The following is a 22,257-nucleotide window of genomic DNA, read 5'->3' on the forward strand; positions in this document are numbered from 1 at the left end:
TCAATCATCGGGCATGTTGTGTCTGCAACCACTTCTCGTCAACTATGGGAATTACTTAACTCCATGTTCAGCTCCCTTTCTCAGGCAAAAGAATTTTAGATAAGATTCCAACTCACAAACCTCTCCCGTGGTGATCAATCTATCTCAGAATATTGTAAGGCCCGTTTGTTATCTGATACTTTAACCACCACTGGTACTCCCTTTTCCAACAAAGAGTTTTTCACATATCTCTTAAATGGACTCGGTCCAGCCTACGAAAACTTCATAACTTCAATCACTACTTGCACAGATCCCATAACTTCCATTGAGTTATATCATCTTCTGCTCATACAAGAAAATCACATGTTCCATAACTCAAAAAATTTTTCAAACTCTCTTGAACCCTTTGCACATCTTACCTCTGGACCTCGTGATCCTAGAGGAAGATCTTCCTACAGGGGAAATCGTTTTCAACGAGGTCACTCTTGTGGTTCCCAAAATCGTGGCCATTTTCCTCAAACTTCCTCTTCCAGCTCGCAACCTTACTCCCAGAACAAACCCACATGCCAAGTCTGTAGCAAACCAGGTCACGTAGCACTTCAATGTCACTACCGTTTTGATCGTGCCTACCAATATGAGCCTCCCCGTTCCTTCTCAGCCAATTACACCACTTCTTCTGCTATACCCGATTCTTCTTGGTATCCAGATTCTGCAGCAACACACCACATAACTCATGATCTTTCTCATCTCAATATTTCATTAGAACGACATGATGGACCTGAGCAGATTCGCTTGGGAAACGGAATTGGCTTGCCTATCAGCAACATTGGTGAATCTTCCATCCAATCACACTCCTTTTCTTTTACTCTATCTAATTTTCTTCATGTTCCTGAAGTCACTAAAAACCTTGTTTCCATTTCTCAAATTTGTACTGACAATCACTACTTTTTTGAATTTCATTCTACCCATTTTTTGGTCAAGGACAAGTTGACAGGAAAGCTCCTCATCAGCAGACCTCTTCGTGATGGCCTCTACCAATTTCCACCACCATCACCTTCCTTCTGTCCATCTGCACATATCGGCATTATGGTTCCCTTCGGACAGTGGCACAAGCGATTGGGCCACCCTTTACTCAATCTTGTTTCTCACATCCTCAACACCAACTGTTTGCCTTATTTTTCCAAAGATTCGAACTTTACTTGTTACGATTGTCCAGTTGCAAAAGTATGTCAATTACCTTTCTATCCTAGTAATATCCGGACTTCAAAGCCTCTTGAACTCTTATGGGCTGATGTATGGGGCCCTGCCCCTTTAATCTCACGAAATGGTTTTCATTATTATCTATCCATTGTTGATCATTATATAAGATTCACGTGGCTTTTTCTCTTAAATTGAAGTTCGATGTGCTACATGAATTTAATTCATTCATTATCTTTGTTGAACGATTTTTTAACACCAAAATCATAACTATCCAAACTGATGCTTGTGGGGAATTTTGCCTTTTAACTAACCTATCCAAAGAGAGGGTCTCGCACACTATAATACATTGTAGAGAATTCCTGCATGTTCTTTTTTCTTACTCTGTTATGTTAATATGGATATCTTCTTCTCTTGCTCTTATCTAATTCAGTTTGTAATCCTCTGCATCTCTCTTCTTCAGCATTTACAAACACAAATCACCCTCCCATCCCAAACTTCCACCCGGTAGAAGAGGATGGCCAATCATTAGCAAAACTTTGGAATACGGCAAGGCTTGCAAAATTGGGGAACCAGAAAAGTTCATACTTGATAGAATGAGCAATTACTCAACGGACTTGTTCCAAACCTCCTTGTTTGGAGAGAATCTTCTTGTGTTTTGTGGCGCTTCTAGGAACAAGCTCATGTTTTCAAGTGCAAACAAGCATGTCACCCCAAGGTGGCCACGCTCCATAAGTGCAGCTCTGAACTTTCCTTCTGATAGGGGATTTCGTCAGGATGACCTCGCCAAATTACGAGCATTAATGATCCCTGAGTTTCTCAAACCAGAGGCTCTACAGCGCTTCTTACCTATAATTGATTCCATGGTGAAAGAACACTTGGAGATAGCTTGGTCTCCTTATAATGAAGTGAAGGTTCTCCCACTGACAAAGGAGTACACCATTGCAGTTACTTGTTGGGTGTTAGTAAATATAAAAGATCTGGAGCATATAAATAGATTTGCCAATCTCTTTGGTCTTCTTACAAAGGGCGTTTTATCTGCTCTTATTAAACTTCAAGGCACAACTTTCAGTCGTGCTGTTAGAGAAGGCAAGTTTCTCCATGAAGAGTTCCTTGCCATCATTAGAGAGAGAAAGATGGAGTTGTTAGAGAAGAAAGGGCCAACAAAAGAAGACCTGCTGAGTCACATGCTCCTAATGACAAATCATGAGAACGACAAAGGAATGAACGATAAGTTGATCGCTTAACAGATTATAGGGTTTATCATCGGCAGCTACATTAAAAAAAGTTCAACAATTACATCCATACTGAGATATCTGGCAGAGTTTCCAAACGTCTATAACAAGGTCTTAAAAAGGTAACAACATTCTTGACATGATCTCTAATGCATATAACAGCAAACCCAAGGCATGTGTCTTTAATTTCATGCAGCTCATCAAATCCACGGGGTAGTTTTGGTTTGAAATTGAAAATTCTCAAATGCCAACACATAAATGTTTGCTAATCTAAGAGATATGAGAGTAGAGGTTATCTTTTAATTGTTTGATAGAACAAATGGAGATAGCAACCTATGCAAAGGTCCAGGCGAGTTGTTGAGTTGGGAGGATATTCAGAAGATGAAGTATTCATGGAATGTGATATGTGAAGTAATGAGGTTAGCACCACCTAGTTAAGGAGCTTTCAGAGAGGTCACAACTGAGTTCACATATACAGGTTCTACAACTCCAAAAGGATGGAAGGTACGTAAGAATTGATCTTCTATGCATGCAAGCCAATCTAGGAGATGATATTCAAAATTATTGTGATGCATGTTTGGCTTTTGATTTTTATTTATCTCACTCTATGGTTTAATTTGTAGGCTTACTAGACTGTAGCTTCAACACAAAAAAATCCTAAATATTTTCCAAATCCAGAAAAGTTTGATCCTTCAAGATTTGAAGGGAGTGGGCTTGCACCATACACTTTTGTACCATTTGGAAGAGGACCTCACATGTTCATTGGGAAGGAATATTCACGATTAGAGATACTTACTTTCATTCATAACGTGGTGACCAAATACAAATGGGAGAAAGTAAATCCGAATGAAAAGATTATATTCAAACCAGTACCTTCTCTTGTGAACGGTCTTCTTGTTTGCCTTGAACCTCTAATTAAGAATTAGAAGAATAAAATAATTGGCGACTCATCCATACATGCATGTATGCTTAGTAAATTAATCAAGTTGGTTATAATAGATGCAACTTACAATAAGAGTTATGCCTTCAGCGAGATCATTGTATATATGTTGATAATCTATTGATATGCAGGCCTTGAACCTTTAATTAATTTTTATCTAGTAGTTCCTTTTTTCTATTTTTTATTTTTTACCGTTTATTTCTTGGACATGTTGAACAGTGGAAACATCTTAAGCTAGTGCATGCTCTATCGTGTTATAAGAGGCCTTGGACCTTTGCAAGTTTTGCAAGGACACGCACAAGGGATCCCCTTGGGCTTGGAGGCATTGGGTAGCCAGTAGGGCCTCTTAATTAGTTGGGACCGACCATTGTATTGCAAATGGGGCCTCTCGGCTGATCCAGTCTGCAGTTTTATGGACTTGTCTTAATGAGTACTGTACTGTCAATACACATGCCCATGCTTTCATTTTTGTTATTCCATTACCAGTGAGCTTTCGAGAAGGATCTCTCGATAGCATTCCTTTTAAGTTGTAGCCAGGTGTATTCATAAGTTGCCGAGAAAAAAAAAAAAAAAAAAAAAGTGCAGGAGAAGCTTGATCACAATTACAAAAGATTGATCACTTTGGAGAGAAGTATCGTGTTAGACAAATTCCAAATCAAGTTATTAGATTTTTTTAACCTCTAGCTAGGAATTGGCTCAAATGGTAAAGGCATTGATCTTGTGGTATGCTTCCTCCATGTGATATATGGTTTAAGTCCTCTTGGATGCAAGCAATTTTTAGGGATCATTTACTCTTAAATTACCAAAGGTTAACTTGCAGAAAACTCATTGTCGAGAGCTTATGCACACTCGAAATTAGTTAAGACTTTGTTCTCGGATATCTGGTATCAATAAAAAAAAAAAAAAGTGATTTGATTTTCATAATTATTAAAATATTTAACTTATCTTATCTCCACGTAAATTCTCTATAAATAGGACCATATGCTTTGTATTTAATTACAATTAAGAATAATAAAGATATAGTCATCTAAGTCTCCCTCGTTTCCGTAGCTCATTCCCTCTTCTCCATCTCAATTTATGCCATTCTTTATATTTTGTATCGCATTGAGTAATGGAAGACGTACGTGGTCTCACCAGCTAGTAATTAATTAGCAACCCAAGTGTAATCCCGGCCCTCCTCTATATATATAGCTGGCAATGTAATGCATGCATTTTAAGTGCTAGCTGTTGGTTTATTTGGAATTTGGTACACAGGCCACCACTCTCCCAAGATATTCTGTATATATATATATATATGCATCTTTCCTTCTAATTATGCATATAATTCTTTGTTTTAAGTTATCTGATCTATGTACGTGTATATACATATGTTCAAGAGAAGTAATCCCATATATAATTAAAGGAAGACCTCCCTCTCTTATTATTTCTTTCAGAAGCATTAATATTATAAAAATAAATAAATTTTAAATTCACAACAGACTCAGTGCTAGCTACTGGTACAAATTCTCACATTCAATAATTAATATTTTATATTAAGGATGCATGAATGATCAACATTATTAGTTATTACGACATTTATAATGACAACTTCATGCACCTCGATATATATATCAATAAGCATGCATGCATGCATGCATGCATACTCCACTTCATCACTTTCTTAATTTGCAGTGATCCATCGATGATCGATATAGAACGAACAAGTATTTGCATGCTTTGATCATATATATAATTCTTCGTTCATGGATTAATTATATATATTATATATTAAGGGATCAAAGAGATTTAATTCTCCTTCGATCGAGAACAAGTTTAATTAACTAGATCTAATGGTTTTTCTCCTTACGAAGAAAATGTTGTGTCAGAATATTTAAAAACATACTCACACATAAAATAGAGATAATATTTAAGTGGTTCAATAACTTACTTATATCTAAGTGGAAACAAACGATTTCAATATATTTATATAAAATTATAAACACTCACATATAATCTTTTTATCTCTCAAACGACACTCTTCTCTTTGTTTCCTCCACCCTCTACCTTTAGGGCGCACTCCTGCCTTAGTCACTCACCTATATGAGGTTGGCTTACACTATTATATGCAAATAGCCTCTTTTTAGAAAGCAAACAACCATAATTCTTTCTTGACCAAAAGAGAGTTAATTTCCAGCCGTTATCCTTAAGCAGCTTCTTTTGGATGTGGGATGACTGCTGTTCACACCTGGGACTAGGGGGTTTTCAACAGAAAAGCCTATGTACGTCAATTCGTGTACTCTCTTACTACAATCCTAACTGGCCTATTGATAGGCTGGCCTCAGGCCAGCTGGAAATTGTATATTATATTTATCACACATTAATAATTAATTAATATAAATCCAACATCTCATATAAATTTTTAATAAAAATTTTATGTACTGTTATTTTTATGTATTTTTTATTTATTCTAATAATATAATTAGTTATATATTAAAAAAATTAATCTAACTAATTATATCAATAAAATGTATAAAAAATACATAAAAATAATTATAAATAATAATACTTAAATTTTAATACCAGAATATTATAATATATTGGTAATCTTAGTGTCGGGATAAGTGGTCATTAATAGTACTCCAGAATTGATAACCTTCGATCTACAGTTGATCGATCTACGGCTCTTTTGAGTACATGTTAGATATTAAAATGATATAAGATGAGATAAATTGAAATAAATTATAAATAGTAATAAAATTATTGAGTTGAGATGAGATATAATAAATTTTAAAAATTTTGTGTTTGGTTTAAGAAGTAATCAGATGAGATAATTTTAACTTTTTAGAGATTTAATAAATATGAGTCCTACTAATTATTGCATAGTATTTATAAGAATTTTGTAATAATAGTAATTACCTACTCAAATTTAATTTTTTATAATATCTTTCATAATAATATTATAAAATGACAATATTTTTATTAAATTATATTAATTTCATAATATTTGTTTCTCATGAAAATGTGATAGATTTTGTCGTTTTGTGAAAATAAATTCAAAACAATCTTCATATTTTTATTTAACCGTTTGGATAAGAGATGATTTTTCCATACAAAGTAAGATGAGATGGTTTCATCTCACCTCTGTATGCAAAGGGCTCCTAAATGGTGCTTGTTGACTACTAACAGTCAACCCCACATTCTTAATTAGTTTTATAGTTTAGGGTAGGGTTTATATGGTGAGATGAGATAAAATAATTTTAAATGAAAATTGAAAGTTGAATAAATATTGTTAGAATATTATTTTTTTTTTAAATTTGAAAATTTTGAATTATTTATTATATTTTATATAGAAATTTGATAAAGTTGTAATGATTAGATAAAATAAAATGTAATGAGATAAAACACTTTTACTGTCAAAACGAGACAATTTGAGTATTCTGTCTGAAGTTTGTAACGTTCTCTTAAAAAAACTTTGACAAGAAATTACAATGACTATTTATTGGAAACTTCCATAAAAATTTTGATGTGAATGCATGCATCATGTTTTGGCTATTTATATTCTAAATCTGCTCAGCTGGTAGCAGCCCACAACCACCAATACCATTAACTTCATTACTTCTCATACGTATTCCATGTTGAAGAAGAGATATGGATATCTTCTTCTCGAGCTTGTATCTAATTCAGTTTGTAATCCTATGCATCTCTCTTCTTCTCATCATCTTCAGCATTTACAAACGCAAATCACCCTCCCCCAAACTTCCACCCGGTAGAAGAGGATGGCCAATTGTTGGCGAAACTTTGGAATATGTCAGGGCCTGCAAAAGTGGTGAACCAGAAAAGTTCATAATCGATAGAATGAGCAATTACTCAACAGAAGTGTTCCAAACCTCCTTGTTTGGAGAGAATCTTCTTGTGTTTTGCGGTGCTTCTGGGAACAAGTTCATGTTTTCAAGTGCAAACAAGCATGTCACCCCATGGTGGCCACGCTCCATAAGTGCAGCTCTGAATTTTCCTTCTGACATGGCATTTCTTAAGGACGACATCGCCAAATTACGAGCAATGCTCCCAGAGTTTCTCAAACCAGAGGCTCTACAGCGCTACATACCTATAATGGATTCCATGGCGAAAGAACACTTGGAGACATCTTGGTCTCCTTATAATGAAGTGATGGTTTTCCCACTAACAAAGGAGTACACCATTGCAGTTGCTTGTCGGGTGTTCATAAATATAAAAGATTTGGAGCATATAACCAGATTTTCCAATCTCTTTAGTCTTATTACAAAGGGCATTTTATCTGCTCCTATTAAACTTCCAGGTACAGCTTTTAGTCATGCTGTTAGAGAAGGCAAGCTTCTCCACGAAGAGTTCCTTGGCATAATTAGAGACAGAAAGATGGAATTGTTAGAGAAAAAAGTGCCAGCAAAAGAAGATCTGCTGAGTCGCATGCTCCTAGTGACAGATCATGAGAACGGCAGAGGAATGAACGAGAAGTTGATTGCTTCTCAAATTATAGGGTTTTTCATCGGCAGCTACATTACAACAAGTTCAACAATTACATCCATACTAAGATATCTGGCAGAGTTTCCAAATGTCTACAACAAGGTCTTAAAAGGTAACAACATTCTTGACATGATCTCTAATGCATATAATAGCAAGCCCAAGGCATTCATCTTTAATTTTATGTAGCTCATCAAATACACGGCTAATTTGATTTGAAATTGAAAAATCACAAATGCCAACACACAAGTTCTTGCTATTCAAGAGATATGAGAGTAGACGTTGTCTGTTAGTTGTTTGATATATAGAACAAATGGAGATAGCAAAGTCCAAAGGTCCAGGCGAGTTGTTGAGTTGGGAGGACATTAAGAAGATGAAGTATTCATGGAATGTGGCATGTGAAGCAATGAGGTTAGCACCACCTATTCAAGGAGCTTTCAGAGAGGTCACAACTGAGTTCACATACGCAGGTTCTACAATTCCAAAAGGATGGAAGGTATGTAAGAATTGATCTTCTATGTATATATGCAAGCCAATCTAGGAGATGATATTCATAATTATTGTGATGCATTTCATGTGGCTTTGATTTTTATTTATCTCAATCTATGGTTTAATTTGTAGGCTTACTGGACCGTAGCTTCAACACACAAAAATCCTAAATATTTTCCAGATCCAGAAAAGTTCGATCCTTCAAGATTTGAAGGGAATGGGCCTGCGCCATATACTTTTGTACCATTTGGAGGAGGACCTCACATGTGCCTGGGGAAGGAATATTCACGATTAGAGATACTCACTTTCATTCACAATGTGGTGACCAAATACAAATGGGAGAAAGTAAATGCGAATGAAAAGATAGTATTCAATCCAGCACCTTCTCCTGTAAACGGGCTTCTTGTTCGCATTGAACCTCTAATTAAGAATTAGAAGAATAAGAAAAATTGGCAACTCATCCATACATACATGTATGTATGTTTAATAAATTAAGCAAGCTGGTTATAACAGCTACAACTTACAATAAGAGTACTTACGCCTTCAGCGAGATCTATATATGATGATAATCTATTGATATGCAGACCTTGGACCTTTATAAATTTTTCTCTACTTCCTTTTTTCTAGTTTTTATTTTTTAACGTTTATTTCTTGGACATGTGGAAGCATCTTAGGATGTGAGTTTGGCATGTATTAATTTTCATTTGTCCAATCAGGAATTTGCAGACTTTCAACTAGTTGGGGGTTGGTCTTGCATTAAGTTGTGATTGAGATTACCCACGTCGTAAAGATGTTCGCTTAAATATGGATCGATATGGATAGGAGTTAAAGGATGTAAATTTCAGCTCTCTTCGATGGGGGTGCTCTAGCTAATCGTTGCTACTCTTGGAATTCGCTCGTATTGATGTAGCTTGAATCTATCCCACTATTGAGACTTGCTTATGCTCGACTTGTTATACTACTAGACAAAGGCCATTCCATGAATTCTTTGCAAAATGGTCGATCTGTATGACATGACTTTGTTAATTTTTAAGTGATGATCCACTACTTTTTTAAAAAAGTTTCTAAGTCGTTAATCTTGAAATTCTTTTGGAAAATTATGTGAAGGAAAAACTAGTATTTTTGTACTTGTGTAACGCCCCAATGGAAGGGCTAAACTATATGACCTATACTCTAAAAGTACTAGTCAATGATACAATTAGAATCCATTGGAACATTATAAAGAACAAGAACTTCTTATTTCTAAGTAATATGAGATCTAATACACCACCTATCTTTATCCTTATCATATGGGGTATCACAATTTACCTATTTTAAATTTTTGACATCCTCGTCGGGCTAGTCCATCGTAAGTAGTACGGCTCAAGTCCCTCATTTTTTATTGGGATAAGCTCTAATACTATTTGTAACATCCCAATGGAAGGCCCAAACTATAATACAATTGGAGCCCAATTAAAATCTCATAAAGAGCAAGAATTTCTCATTCCTAAACAATATGAGATCTCATACACCACATACTTTTATTCGTTTCATATGTGGTATCACAATCTACATTTCTTAAATTCCCGATGTCCTTTTCGGGCCAGTCCGTCGTAGGTGACAATTAAGGCTCAAGTCTCACATTTCTGGTTGGAATAGGCTTTTGTAAAGCCCTAATGGAAGACCCAAATCACATAACATATATTCCAAAAAAATTAGTCAATAATAGACTTAGAGCCCTATTAAAATCTTATAAAAAGTAAGAACTTCTCTTTCCAAAGTAACGTGGAATTTCATACACCACTTACCTTATAAATTAACAGATTATAGTTATTATGATATTCCAGATGATAATGATATATTTAAGAAATCTTAGCCTTAGACAATTTTACTACAAGAGAATTAATTTTTTTGGGACAGATTTCTTTTTGGACGAATTAAATTTCATCCCAAAAAGTGATTATTTGAGACAAATTTTAAATTTCATTTCAAAACATAGATGCGGTTATTTATCCATTTGAATGAAAATATATTTGTTTTAAATTATATTTTTTGAGACGAAACATAGCATTCCAAAAGATAAATTAGTTCGAACGTATTGTAATCCATTCAGACGGTATCATATTTTATATTGGAATGTTGAGATAACAGTTTGGATCGTTATAGTGAGAAGTTTTTTACAATTATGGCGGGGGGATAAATTTCTCGTTCGAATTGAGTTGGAGACCATTCGACCGTATGATATTTTACATTCAAATGTTAAGATAATAGTTCGATCGAACGACAGTAGTGGCATGATGCAAATATAAACAAATCTCATTATTTCAATTTGTTTTCGTAAAAATCTTGTACATTATTTATTTATTTCACCGGCTAATTGCCAAGGGCAAGAAGACATAGCTGGCCAGCTGGGGATCTAACTTTTATCTGTATTTAGGCTTTCTTTCTAGAAACTGTGTTGCCGAGCAGGCTACTATAGAAAATATTGGAGGAGGGTAGGGCGTGAGTAATTCTTAAAGCAAAACAGGAAGAAAACTGTATTCATAACAGGATTAAGGTTATCTATATCCCCCAGGACCCCAACCAACGAAAGTAACATCTAATCATTCCTCTAGTCCTGGTCATTTAAATGGAAGATAGGGAAGAACATTGAGACAACACGAATTTTTTGCGATTTGATAGTTATAATTCCTGGATCTTTGTCTTGATTTAAGCTTAAAATAGCTAATCTTTCTTGTATATTTCATTAGATACAGAGGTAGGTTCTCCTTATCTTAGATCAATATTTACTCCAAACCGAGATTAATACCAAGTATGCAGAAATTTAATACTTGATGTATCCCACGGATTAAAGTCTCGTAACCTCAGCAACAATTTTTGCAAGGAGTGTCTATCTCATCAGTCATCACTTCAAGGACAATTTCCCTGTGATTTGATCATCCACCACCATCAGTGCTCACCAGTTGCCACATTCTTGAGCTTAACCTCCCTCGCGCCCTCCCTCTCTCCCAAATATGTAAAATGTTTAGGATAGATAATATATTCATCAAAACGAATGATAAGAGTTTTCAACAAGTACATTATCACGCATCATATTGGAGAATGGAGGGGACAGACAGCGAAACTATACAAGACATGTAGCCAACAAATATGATATCTTGCATGTTGATTATATTGAAATGATTTGCCACGATTAGTTAATTTACAAGGAACTAGAAATAGATTCGAGTGAGCTTGGCAATGTTAAAATTCAATGAATTTGTATTAGATCTAAACCTTGGCACCCAATCCTCGAGATTTTGGTAGCCTAACAGCAGTCAAAGGATTCACCATCCCTTGAGAACTTCTGCCCAATCCCATGCCTTCCACAAATCCCATCTTTGCCATCATCTTTGATCCGAATCCCTTTGTATGCTTTTCGAAAGCTCCAATGTTTTGTGATTTGTTCCTCGTGGGTTCACCCCTGGAGTTGGAAACTACAGTTCTTTGGGACTTGGTGCTTGTTGGGTCTTCACTGGAGTTGGAGAATTCCATACCCAATCCGAGCGACTTAGGGCGCTGCATAACTTCAATGGGCTCTGCCAAACCTTGACCATCCTTTCCTAACCCTCCACCTTCAACAAATCCCATTTTAGCCATCATTCTTGATCCAAAACCCTTGGTGTGCACCTCAAATGAACCAAAGCTTGCTGAGCCAACTATCCCTTTATTTTTACCATGCTTATCTGTCTCTTGTGAATCGACCGCTGTATTCTCAACAGCACCTGATTGCATTGCACCACTCGATATGAATGACACAGGTTGATTAGCATATGAACCCTTTTTCCCACCCCGATTCTTCTCACTTGCTTCACCATTGCCCTTAGCAGTCCTCTTTACCCTGTTTTTATCTCTAGATTTTAAGTTAGAGCCTTCAGTCACAGCAAAATCAACATCCTCATTGCCAGCATATATCAACTGAAACACAAAATGAAATCACTAGAATTATATTTGATGCAGTGGCAATAGAGATGATTCAAAGTACACCGTAGAAATCTTCAGAGCAGAGTTTAAAACTGGAAAAAATGATGCATAATTCTTAGTGTGCAGTCTGAAGGATATTTGAACCTTTTCCAGGCGTAGTTTATCACTTGGTGATGGCATACATGTGTGTTGTGTTCGCACCACAGTTACAAATCTGTAAAAACAAACAACAGCTAGTTTGGAACCATGAATCAAGTTTATACTCTGTATAGTTATTCTTATTTGTATATAAACATAAACATGCACACAAATACATTTGTTTACTTACCTTTTCTTTCCTGAACCTTGGCAGTCACTTCGCAAGTGATATATTGCAGCTAATCGTTTTACCTAAAATATTCAAAACAGTCGCAGTCAATGGACATAAGTTCCTAAATTTGATGATGTCAGAGTTCATGACTAAGATTTTCAGCTCTCTATATTCAATACAAATATCTCTATATTCAATCCAAATATTCATGAGAGACTGGTTGTTGTTGCTATATCCTTCTAGCCAACTTCTTAACTATTAGTTTAGCCAAACCAAACTTTTCAAAAAACTGATTTAGCCAACTTCTTGAACTCCGGATTCGGCAGACTTCAACCACCTATTCACTGTATGATACACCAATGCCGATCAAGAATGTTTGGGGACAAGAAAACCACTATTACAATTGCAACATCATGTAGCTTCAGCAGACTGCAGAAATGCTGGTACTTGCCTTCGTTTTTTTCCTCTTCAGTTTTTTTTTCTTGGCCACTGCCAGGAGTGCCGCAGATAGAATGAGACCAACTCCATAAAAAAATAAAAGTTCAAGAAATATCTCTATGCAACAGAATTTAATATTGCCCTGGCAATTTTTTCTGTGTTGTATTGAACATTTTTCACTCAGAGACTTTGTTTATGACAAGTTTTTTTTTTTCTTTTATTGGCACAAGGTGTCCGGGAACAGCATCCCAACTAATCTCAGGGGTGCACAGGCTCTCAGCAAGAAGTTTCTCGCAAGTACACCTTGGGTAATTTAAGGAGAAAATCCCCCAGTGGGATTCGAACCTTGGACCTTGGAGGGATCATACCACCAAGACCAAGGCCTTTACCATTTGAGCCAACCCTTGGGGGTTAAGAAAGTGATAAATTATGACAAAATAATACCAACCAAAGCAACTCAACAGCACAAGCTCCTAAAATATTGACAAATCTATGACTAATTACGCATAGGCAAAAATTATTTATGCTGATGGTATGGTTTTGAAAGGGGGTTGGGGGGACAACGATCATGGCGATTAAACAAAAAAATTTCATACCTGGGAACAATCGCGGGAATGCATAGGCTGAAAAGAAAACATATCTACTCCATCCAACACAATCCGCTCTAGTTTCTACAGTTCAGAACAATGAAGCTGTTAGTGCTGCTGAAATTGAAGGCATAAAAATAGCTTGAAAGAAGTTTGGTATGAAATTAAGAAATCCCTATCTAACTAGAAAGAAAGTTGCCCTTAAATAACTTGTAACTATGGTTAAAAGACACAAAATAAAGAGATCTTTATATTAAAATGTTAGGGCCGAAAAGAAAAATCAAGTTAAACTCTCAATGGAAAGCTAGTATGACAAACTCTCAATGGAAAAATCAGAAACCAAACTAACACTCAAACTAGTATGAAATCTTATTCCATGATTCATAATCTCATTGGAAAGGAAAACAACAGAAGGGGAAAATAATGATAGTTTCTTTTTTTCATTTCTACCGTATTAATTTGCTCCAGATCAACACCCCGCTGCAGCATTCTCTGCCGACGTTTCAAAGCAATCCTTTCCTTACGATGTTTCTTTTTATCACCTGAATAATCATTGCATTAGAACAACTCATAACATGAATTGAAGCAGACCCTCTAATTCAACAGACCGAACAGAATAACATAGAAGAATAAGTTCAGGAAGAATTCACAACATGAATTGAAGTAGACCCTCTAATTAAGTAGTAGACTAAATAGAATAATATAGAAGAATAATTTCAGTGACGATTGCCATTTGAAACTAAAAGGTAAAACCAAAAAAATATTATAAATAAACAAATAGAACAAAATAAAATCTTTCCCTCAGTACAATAATGTTCGAATGTGTATAAAAAAGTTCACCATTTTCCAGACCAACCAAAAAACATTTGAAGAAGAAACTATCTTGAAAAAAAAAATTTGAAACATTACAGCCAAGAGCAGAACAACTAATGTAAAATTTGAACCTCTCGCATTCCACTTAATTTATTCCTTCCATAATGGTTGCAAGGTTCATATTTTGCTTCACGGGTTTATCATTCATATACTTCTTTAGCCTGAGATGCAAGAACCCCTAAAATTAGTAACTACTCTCAGATTCCATTGGTAATGAAGCAAATAAATATTATGGCTCTTTACATGGATCATCATTACCCAGTAGCTCTTATGGTTGTCAGATTTCAGATTATCATTACTAGTCGTGAAAACAGCTGTTTTTCCTGGAATGGGTCATCGCCCCCACAATTATTTATAATCTTGCCTTTCTTTGGTTCTATTATTTTTTTATTTCATCAAGGATTGATCCTCTCAAAAATAAAGAGTCCAGTTCCCAAAGGGACTAATATCAGGCCTAATGATTAAATATATACAGCTAATGTGCTAAAGGCTAGTAAAATAGTATAGCTGAATCCTCAGGCACATAAATGAAAATTTTTTTTAGTCACAGTGATTGACTTCTATACTGCCGAGGTATTTAAAGTGGACGACTCTCTTTGACAAACACAAGGTCCTGATGTAGATTAATAAAATTAGGTAGATGTCTGCCTTTGGAGATCAAATCCTCGACCTAAGGTCGTTTTAGATCTCCAAACACTTGTAGAGCCCCAAACATGCATATGTTCACACAGAACCATAAACAAATGCGCGCGCGCACTCAACCAACAAAGACAAGATTGGATAATTAACTGTCTTAGTATTTAGAAAAAGATTGACCACTAGAAGAGTAACAAGATAGGGGCACTAAATAAATGAGTAAACAAGATAAAACAGACTTGAGCAAAATTTACCAGGAAATCTTCTGGAATATTTACTCTTTTGAGCCTCTAGAGGCCAAGACTGAGGAAACCTTGGGGCATGCTTCTTTCTTGAGGAAAGAGTTCTTGGATCCTTTACGAGCATAAGGTCATCTAAAGTAGATGACCAATTATCTCGGGAAGCTAAAGGGTACTTCTTCCTTGATTTGGGCTTCTTCATGCCGTATTCCTTAGATTCATCCTGGAGAGCAATTCCACCCAACTTCTCTACAGTTTCATCATAGCAACTGCTAGAAGAACTATCATCATCTGATTTGTCCAAAACTGATTCCACCAACCATTTGGCATCTAAAACATTGTCACTTCCACCAATTCCTTCTAAGTAATCCTCTGCAATTTCTTGATCAATATCTGAATCACTATCAGATGAATCTTCAGAACCATCACTTTCAGACGATCCAACTACTTCTCCAGGCTCAGATGTGTCTATGCTTTCCTCATCTGAAGAACCCCTATAGTCATCCCCATTACTTTCCTCATCAGATATATCTTGGGTGTATAGTCGCATGCCTCCAATTGACAAAAACCCAGAATTCTGTTCTGGAGGCAACTCAGCCAAAACTTCTTCAGACGTCTGGCCTACCTCACAATTAATACTCTCATCAGCATCCATATCCTTCTCATGGGATGATAAATCATAACATGACACTTTATGCTCTTCCATTTTCTCAGAGGACCCTCCGATTCCATTCAATGTTACTTCTGGTTCAGCATGGAATCCCAATCCTTGATGAGAGCCATCACCTAACACAAATTCTGAATTGTATTCATAAGAAATCTTCCCGTCAAAAGGCTCCAAAGATGGTGTTTGATCTATGTAAGCAACAATTCGAGTCTCCTTTGAATCCACTAAAACAATGGGGTGGGAATCATCTATAACATTATATCCGTCCTTGACCTCCTGTTAAATATCACATCATCCCAGGTAAATATTTCAGGAAATATAACTTTCAATGCTTCAATTATATTCAAAATTGCTTGAGAAAAACTTCAGGAGGGCATGGAATATCCCAAGTAGCTAACTGAGAAGAGTTCATAAAACATCTCTAATATTCACCTTAGTTATAGATGAAGATAAACATAAACGGTCGATTTCTGTTAGAATTAAGAGTTATACGACTGAAGCAAACCTCAGGAAAAAAATTTCCAAGTCACCATTGCAAAATATATATAAACACGAAATGAAAACCCTTTTATACCAAAAGCAAAACCTTCCAGAAGAATTTTGTGCTTCATTATTAACAACGAGAGAAACTAAAACCTATACTGAAGTACACAATTATCCAAAACACATCCCCCCCACACACACATGCAACGAAAGAAAAGAAACTGCATCAAAATTCTGAATTGCTTTGATTCTAAACACACACACATCCCCAAGGAAACCCGAATTGATCTAAACCAGTCTTCTATTCTACATGAAAAAGTACGTCCAACATAGATCCTTGGACTCAAACGACTTCAATTAACGTCTAAGAATAATAAATTTTGAATTTAAAACGGTTCCAAAAGGAAAAGAACAAGGTTGATTCAATTCAATATACCTGACGGTAAACCGCAGGGTATTGGTATCCGATAGCATTCCCACTCGATTTGCGGAACTCAGTTCTAGAACCGGAAGATTTGCTCCGATCAAAGCTTCCAAATTTGGACCCAAACCCAGACCCAGATTTGCTATTCGGATTAGCATTTTTTCCTGCAAATTCAACACCAAAGAAAACTAAAAACAATAGACAAGCGGTGAAATCTAAACTTACAAATTCCCACCTCCAGTTGGCCCATGTTTGGCCACTCAGAAATTTCGGGAAGAAAAAGAAAACAAAAACAAAAACTTATATTCCCCAAGTTTTATCCAGTTCAGCCCAATAAGCCATTAATCTAACTTGAAGTTAAAATTCTCCACTCCTCTCAAGAAAGTGATTTTTAAGAAATTATTTTCCTCCATTTTCCCAGCAAACAAACATCGGTCCCGTCCAGCCAATATATATCACTAATTTTTTAGAGAGAGAGAGAAGAACCTCGTGAAGGGATAGGAGACGAGGGATTACGGTTCCAATCGGACAAGAAGCCGCCCTCAACGAACAGAGCCCCTTTAACAGAGGACGGGTCTGATCCTCTTCTTCTTCTGCCCTTCTTTCCGCTGCTATTGTTGTTGTTGCTGTTGCTGCTGTGGTTATTGGTTCTTCGTCGACTGCCAGCCATGGATGCGGAGTCTAACCGATCAAGCTTTCTTCTTCGAGGCACAGATTATTGCCCTGCGATTGGATTCAGAGCCTCCTCGAACTTGGAACCAAGCTAGGAACGGTGCGGATTTTGGCTTCGACACATGCAAACGCAATCAGAGCGACGCGTGCAGGTCAATCTGGGCCGTTGGATGCTGGATAAAGAGGTGGATATGTCACTGTGCAAGGGTTGGCCAAGGCCGGAAGAAATGCCAAATGGAATATGATATGAATATCCATTTGCCATATATGTCATGTTATACGCCATTCCATGCACCCTCTTCAAGGAATGGAATTTTATTTTTTTAATTTAAGTTTTAAATTTTAAATTTAATAATCTTCTACAAGATACGTTAATACATATTTTTCTTTTTTACATTGTCTTCTTGTTAAGCTCAAATTGACTGCCCCCACCTTTGAAATGTTTACCTTTTTCAAGGCAAGGAATGACTAATACAATTTTCCAGTCGTTAATTGATCACAATTGCAAGAGATATCTCCTTGGAGAGAAGGTTAGAAATAATATCAAATCAAGTGATCTCCTTTTATGTTATCCTAATCAATTGATTTTATTTTCATAATTATCATAACATTTAAGCTAAACTCTATGTAATTTTCTTGTAAAGAGCGATGCTACAATCACTGAAGATGACTATAGAATTTTTTTATCAATTAGTGTAAAATGTAAATTTCATCTAAGTAAAAAGTACTACTTCTAAATGTACACATGCCACAATATATTTATACTACAACTAAGTAAAAAGAAAAAGATCAAACTATCTAAACTAATGATTACATCATTACAACTTATATTACTTCAGAAAAATATACTTCTAAGAGTACCCCTCAAGATGGATTGTAGATGTTTAAAATAGCCATCTTGTTAAGTAAATAATGAAACTAAAAAGAACCTAAAGCCTTAGTAAAAATATCACTCAACTGATGCTGAGATGTAACATGAAGTATTTTGATGACATTGTTTTTCTCTTACAATGTGACAATCTATTACTATATATTTTGTTCTTTCATAGAAGATTGGATTTGCAGCAATTTGGAGGGCAGCCGTATTGTCACAAAATACAAGTGTTGGTTGTGAATGCAATATTTGAAAATCCTATAATAAATTAAGTAACCATTTAAGTTTACAAGTAGTAGAGGTCATAACCCTATATTCTACTTCAGCAGAAGATCTTGGAGCAGTTTGTTGCTTCTTTGATTTCTAAGAGATCAAGGAATCTCTAAGAAAAACACAAAATCCAGGGATTAACCTTCTTGTATCAACACATTCAACCCAATTCGAATCACAAAATGCTTTGAGATGAAAATTAGAAGCTACAAGAAAGAAAAGTCCTTGTCCATGAGTGTCTTTCAAGTATCTAAGTACTCTAGGGACAGCATCCAAGTGAGATTGTCTTGATTTATCCATTTACTAGCTTAAAACTTGTACTGAATAGGCAAGATCTGGTCTTGATATATTTAAGTAAATGAGTCTTCCAATCAGCCTGTGATAGCTAGAAGGATCTTCTATAAGTTCACCATTTGTTTTGGAAAACTTCATATTTTGCTCCATAGGGAATGCTACTGATTTTGTAGCTAAGAAGCCCGAGTCTTGTAAAATATCTAGGGCATATTTCCTTTAGTATAATGTAATGCCTTTAGAAGATCTAGCAACCTCCAACCTAAGGAAATATTTTAGATCACCTAAATCCTTTATTTTGAAACTTCTATCTAGAAAAATTTTCAACTCAAAAATAGAATTCAAGTCATTGCTAGCTAGGATTATGTCATCAACGTATACTAGCAAAGCAATGAAAGAACCATTTACTAACTTGATGAATGGGAATGATCAGATTTAGCTTGCTAAAATCCATAATCAACAATATTAGTAGACAATTTAGAAAACCATTATCTAGAAGCTTGTCATAGGCCATAAAGAGATTTTTGCATTCTACAAACTCTTGAGTCCTCTTAATGTACATAACCAGGTGGAATGACCATATAGACCTCTTCATTTAAATCCCATGTAAAAATATATTACTTACATCCAGTTGATGTAAATACCAATTTTTGGCAGCTACTAAGGCCAACAAGCATCTATATAGTTAGTTTTACCACTGGAGAAAAAGTTTCCTGAAAATTAGGACTCTCAATTTGGTTGTATCCCTTAGCAACCAAACGAGATTTGTACCTTTCAATGGTACCATCAAATTTGTACTTAATTCTATATACTCAGTTACAGACTATCGGTTTCTTTCCTAGAGGTAAAGTAGTGAGAGTCCAACTCATTTGTCTCAAAGGCGTTAATTTTAGCATTCATTGCTTCTTGCCATTTAGGAAATTGAATGGCTTGAGAAAAAGATTGAGGTTCAGAATGAGAAGAGATAGTCGAGGCAAATTGTTTATAAGAAGGAGAGAGTTTTGGTAGGATAGAACATTAGAGAGTGGAAATTTGATACTTGAATTATTTGCCAAGAAAATAGATTCTAATAAAGAATGAGAAACCAACTGACAGTGATAATCCTGCAAATAACTTGGTGGTTTGCTTAATCTTGTAGATTGTTGAATGGGAATTGAAATAGATTGATCTGTGGGGTTTGGAGAAGAATTTGATGAAGAAAAGTGTGATGGAGAAAAGGGAGAAGAATTGTTTGAAGAATTTTCTGTGATTATTGGGGAAAAAATTCAGTCTAAAAAACTAGAAGTAGATTTTGGAAAGCCAAATAAATTTGAAGAAGAACAGGAAGAAAAAGGAAAAATAGTTACATGAAATATAACATCTCGAGATACAAATGTTTGGTGTGTTTCAAGATCATACAATCTGTATCCTTTGATAGCAAATGGGTAACTAATGAATATACATTTTTTGGCTCTTGGATTAGACTTGGATCTGTCTCAAGTTAGGGTAGAAACAAAGTAAAAACAACCAAAGACTTTGAGGGGTAAGAAGGTTTAGAGTACAAAATTTCATATGAAGATTTATTGGAAAGTAATGGAGTTGGTGTGACATTGACCAAGTGAGTGGTAGCTAGGATACAATCACCCCAAAAATTGAGTGGTAATGAAGCTTGAATCTTAAGAATCGAGCAACATTCAACAGATGTTAATGTTTTCTTTCAACTACATCATTTTATTATGGTTTTTCAACACAACTTTTCTGATGTATATCACCTTTAAGACAAAAAAATTATGGCATATAAAATTCAATCCCATGACTAGTCTTTATTTTCTTGATTTGGGATTGAAATTAAGTTTGAAGTAGATGAAAGAAAGACTGCAAATAAGGTCTAGTTTAAGACTTATTTTGCAAAAGATACACCCAAGTGGATTTGGAATAGTCATCCACTATGGTAAGAAAATATTTGGAACCATCCAAACCTGAAACTGAAAATGGACCCTACAAATCACAATGTATAAGATCAAAAGCAGAAGTAGAAACAGTTTCACTTGTTGGAAAATGTAAGCATCTCTATTTAGCTAATGGACAAATTGTACAAGCAGAAGAATCTAGAAAATTTGTTATGTGCACATCTGGTACACAATTATTGAGAAGTTTCAACTTGGAAAAAGAAATATGGCCTAGCCTACAATGCCATAGATTCAGATTTTGATTTATTGGAGAAGAAACAGAACAACCAACCAATGATCTTTGTAGTAGTTGATATAAATTAGCTCTCACTTCAGCCATTCCAACCGTTGTCCATGTAGATAGGTTCTAAATGGAACAAAAGTTTGAAGCAAACATAAGGCAACAGGAAGAATAATGTGTTAGGTTGGTTGCTGACAGATATAAGATTGAAGGAAAATGAAGGAACACAAAGTACATTTTATAGGATGAGTTTGTTAGATAGGTGAACAGTCCCAATATGTGTCACGTGAGCTGAAACACCATTTGTTAATTTAACAGAAGAGGTAATTTGAGAATTTACAGAAGAAAAATAATTAGTGGAGTTGACCATGTGATCTGTTGCTCCAGCATCAATTGTCCAGGTTATATGTTTACCAGCAAAATTCTCAAAGGGAGGCATTTATGGATTTGAAAGAATACCAAATGTTGAAAGGGAAGTAGCTTGATTGAAAAAATGATTAATGATTTGCAGCTTTAGTATAGCAAGAAATTGCTGGTATTGATCTTGAGTCAATGAAAGTTGTGAGACATCATCACTTGCTTTACTAGCAGAAGAAGAAATCTGATTTGCTGAAGGGGTAACTCTTCTCTTTGACTTGAAACTAGGAGGAAAACCATGGATTTGATAACACTTCTTAAATGTATGTCCTGTTTATCCATAATGACTACACACAGGTTTGTTATTGCAAAAATTAGTTTGCTTTGAGGCAAAATAACCAGTTTTGGTAAACTTTGCTGTCAAAGCAGCAATCAACTGAAGACTAGGCACATTAGTATTTGCAGTAATTTCTTTCTATTTCTTCTCTTATAATACTAAGACAATCACTTTATTAATTGATGGAAAAGGATGAAGCAACAAAATTTGACTTCTTATGCTGTTAAAAGAGTCACTTCATCCCATTAAGAGTTGCATGATGTATTCTTCTTGTTGTGTCTCTTCAAAAGAATTTTAGGGTTTTAACTAAATCTTGTGGCAAATTACGTTTGTAATTTGCCAACTCAACGTAATAAGACTTCCAATCTGTGT

At 35.4% G+C, this 22,257-nt stretch overlaps 3 protein-coding genes across 3 annotated transcripts; 2 read left to right on the forward strand and 1 right to left on the reverse strand.

The window, feature by feature from the left end:
• The first annotated feature begins 1,772 nt into the window (after positions 1-1,772).
• LOC122299030 (beta-amyrin 28-monooxygenase-like) lies at positions 1,773-2,423 on the forward strand. The gene has a single exon (XM_043108865.1). It carries the CDS (start codon positions 1,773-1,775, stop codon positions 2,421-2,423), a length of 651 nt encoding a protein of 216 aa, XP_042964799.1.
• A 4,398-nt stretch (positions 2,424-6,821) lies between these two features.
• LOC122299529 (beta-amyrin 28-monooxygenase-like) lies at positions 6,822-8,899 on the forward strand. Its single transcript, XM_043109889.1, has 3 exons — positions 6,822-7,942; positions 8,136-8,323; positions 8,449-8,899. The coding sequence occupies exons 1-3, from the start codon at positions 6,979-6,981 to the stop codon at positions 8,749-8,751; spliced, it is 1,455 nt and encodes a 484-aa protein (XP_042965823.1). The 5' UTR covers positions 6,822-6,978; the 3' UTR covers positions 8,752-8,899.
• A 2,534-nt stretch (positions 8,900-11,433) lies between these two features.
• LOC122299184 lies at positions 11,434-17,825 on the reverse strand. The gene is made up of 8 exons (XM_043109227.1): positions 17,402-17,825; positions 16,928-17,079; positions 15,357-16,284; positions 14,044-14,135; positions 13,603-13,677; positions 12,587-12,648; positions 12,403-12,472; positions 11,434-12,252 (listed from the first exon to the last, which is right to left on the reverse strand). The coding sequence occupies exons 1-8, from the start codon at positions 17,583-17,585 to the stop codon at positions 11,566-11,568; spliced, it is 2,250 nt and encodes a 749-aa protein (XP_042965161.1). The 5' UTR covers positions 17,586-17,825; the 3' UTR covers positions 11,434-11,565.
• Positions 17,826-22,257: the final 4,432 nt, after the last annotated feature.

Source organism: Carya illinoinensis, chromosome 16, assembly GCF_018687715.1.
Source record: "Carya illinoinensis cultivar Pawnee chromosome 16, C.illinoinensisPawnee_v1, whole genome shotgun sequence".
Taxonomy (NCBI): Eukaryota; Viridiplantae; Streptophyta; class Magnoliopsida; order Fagales; family Juglandaceae; genus Carya; species Carya illinoinensis.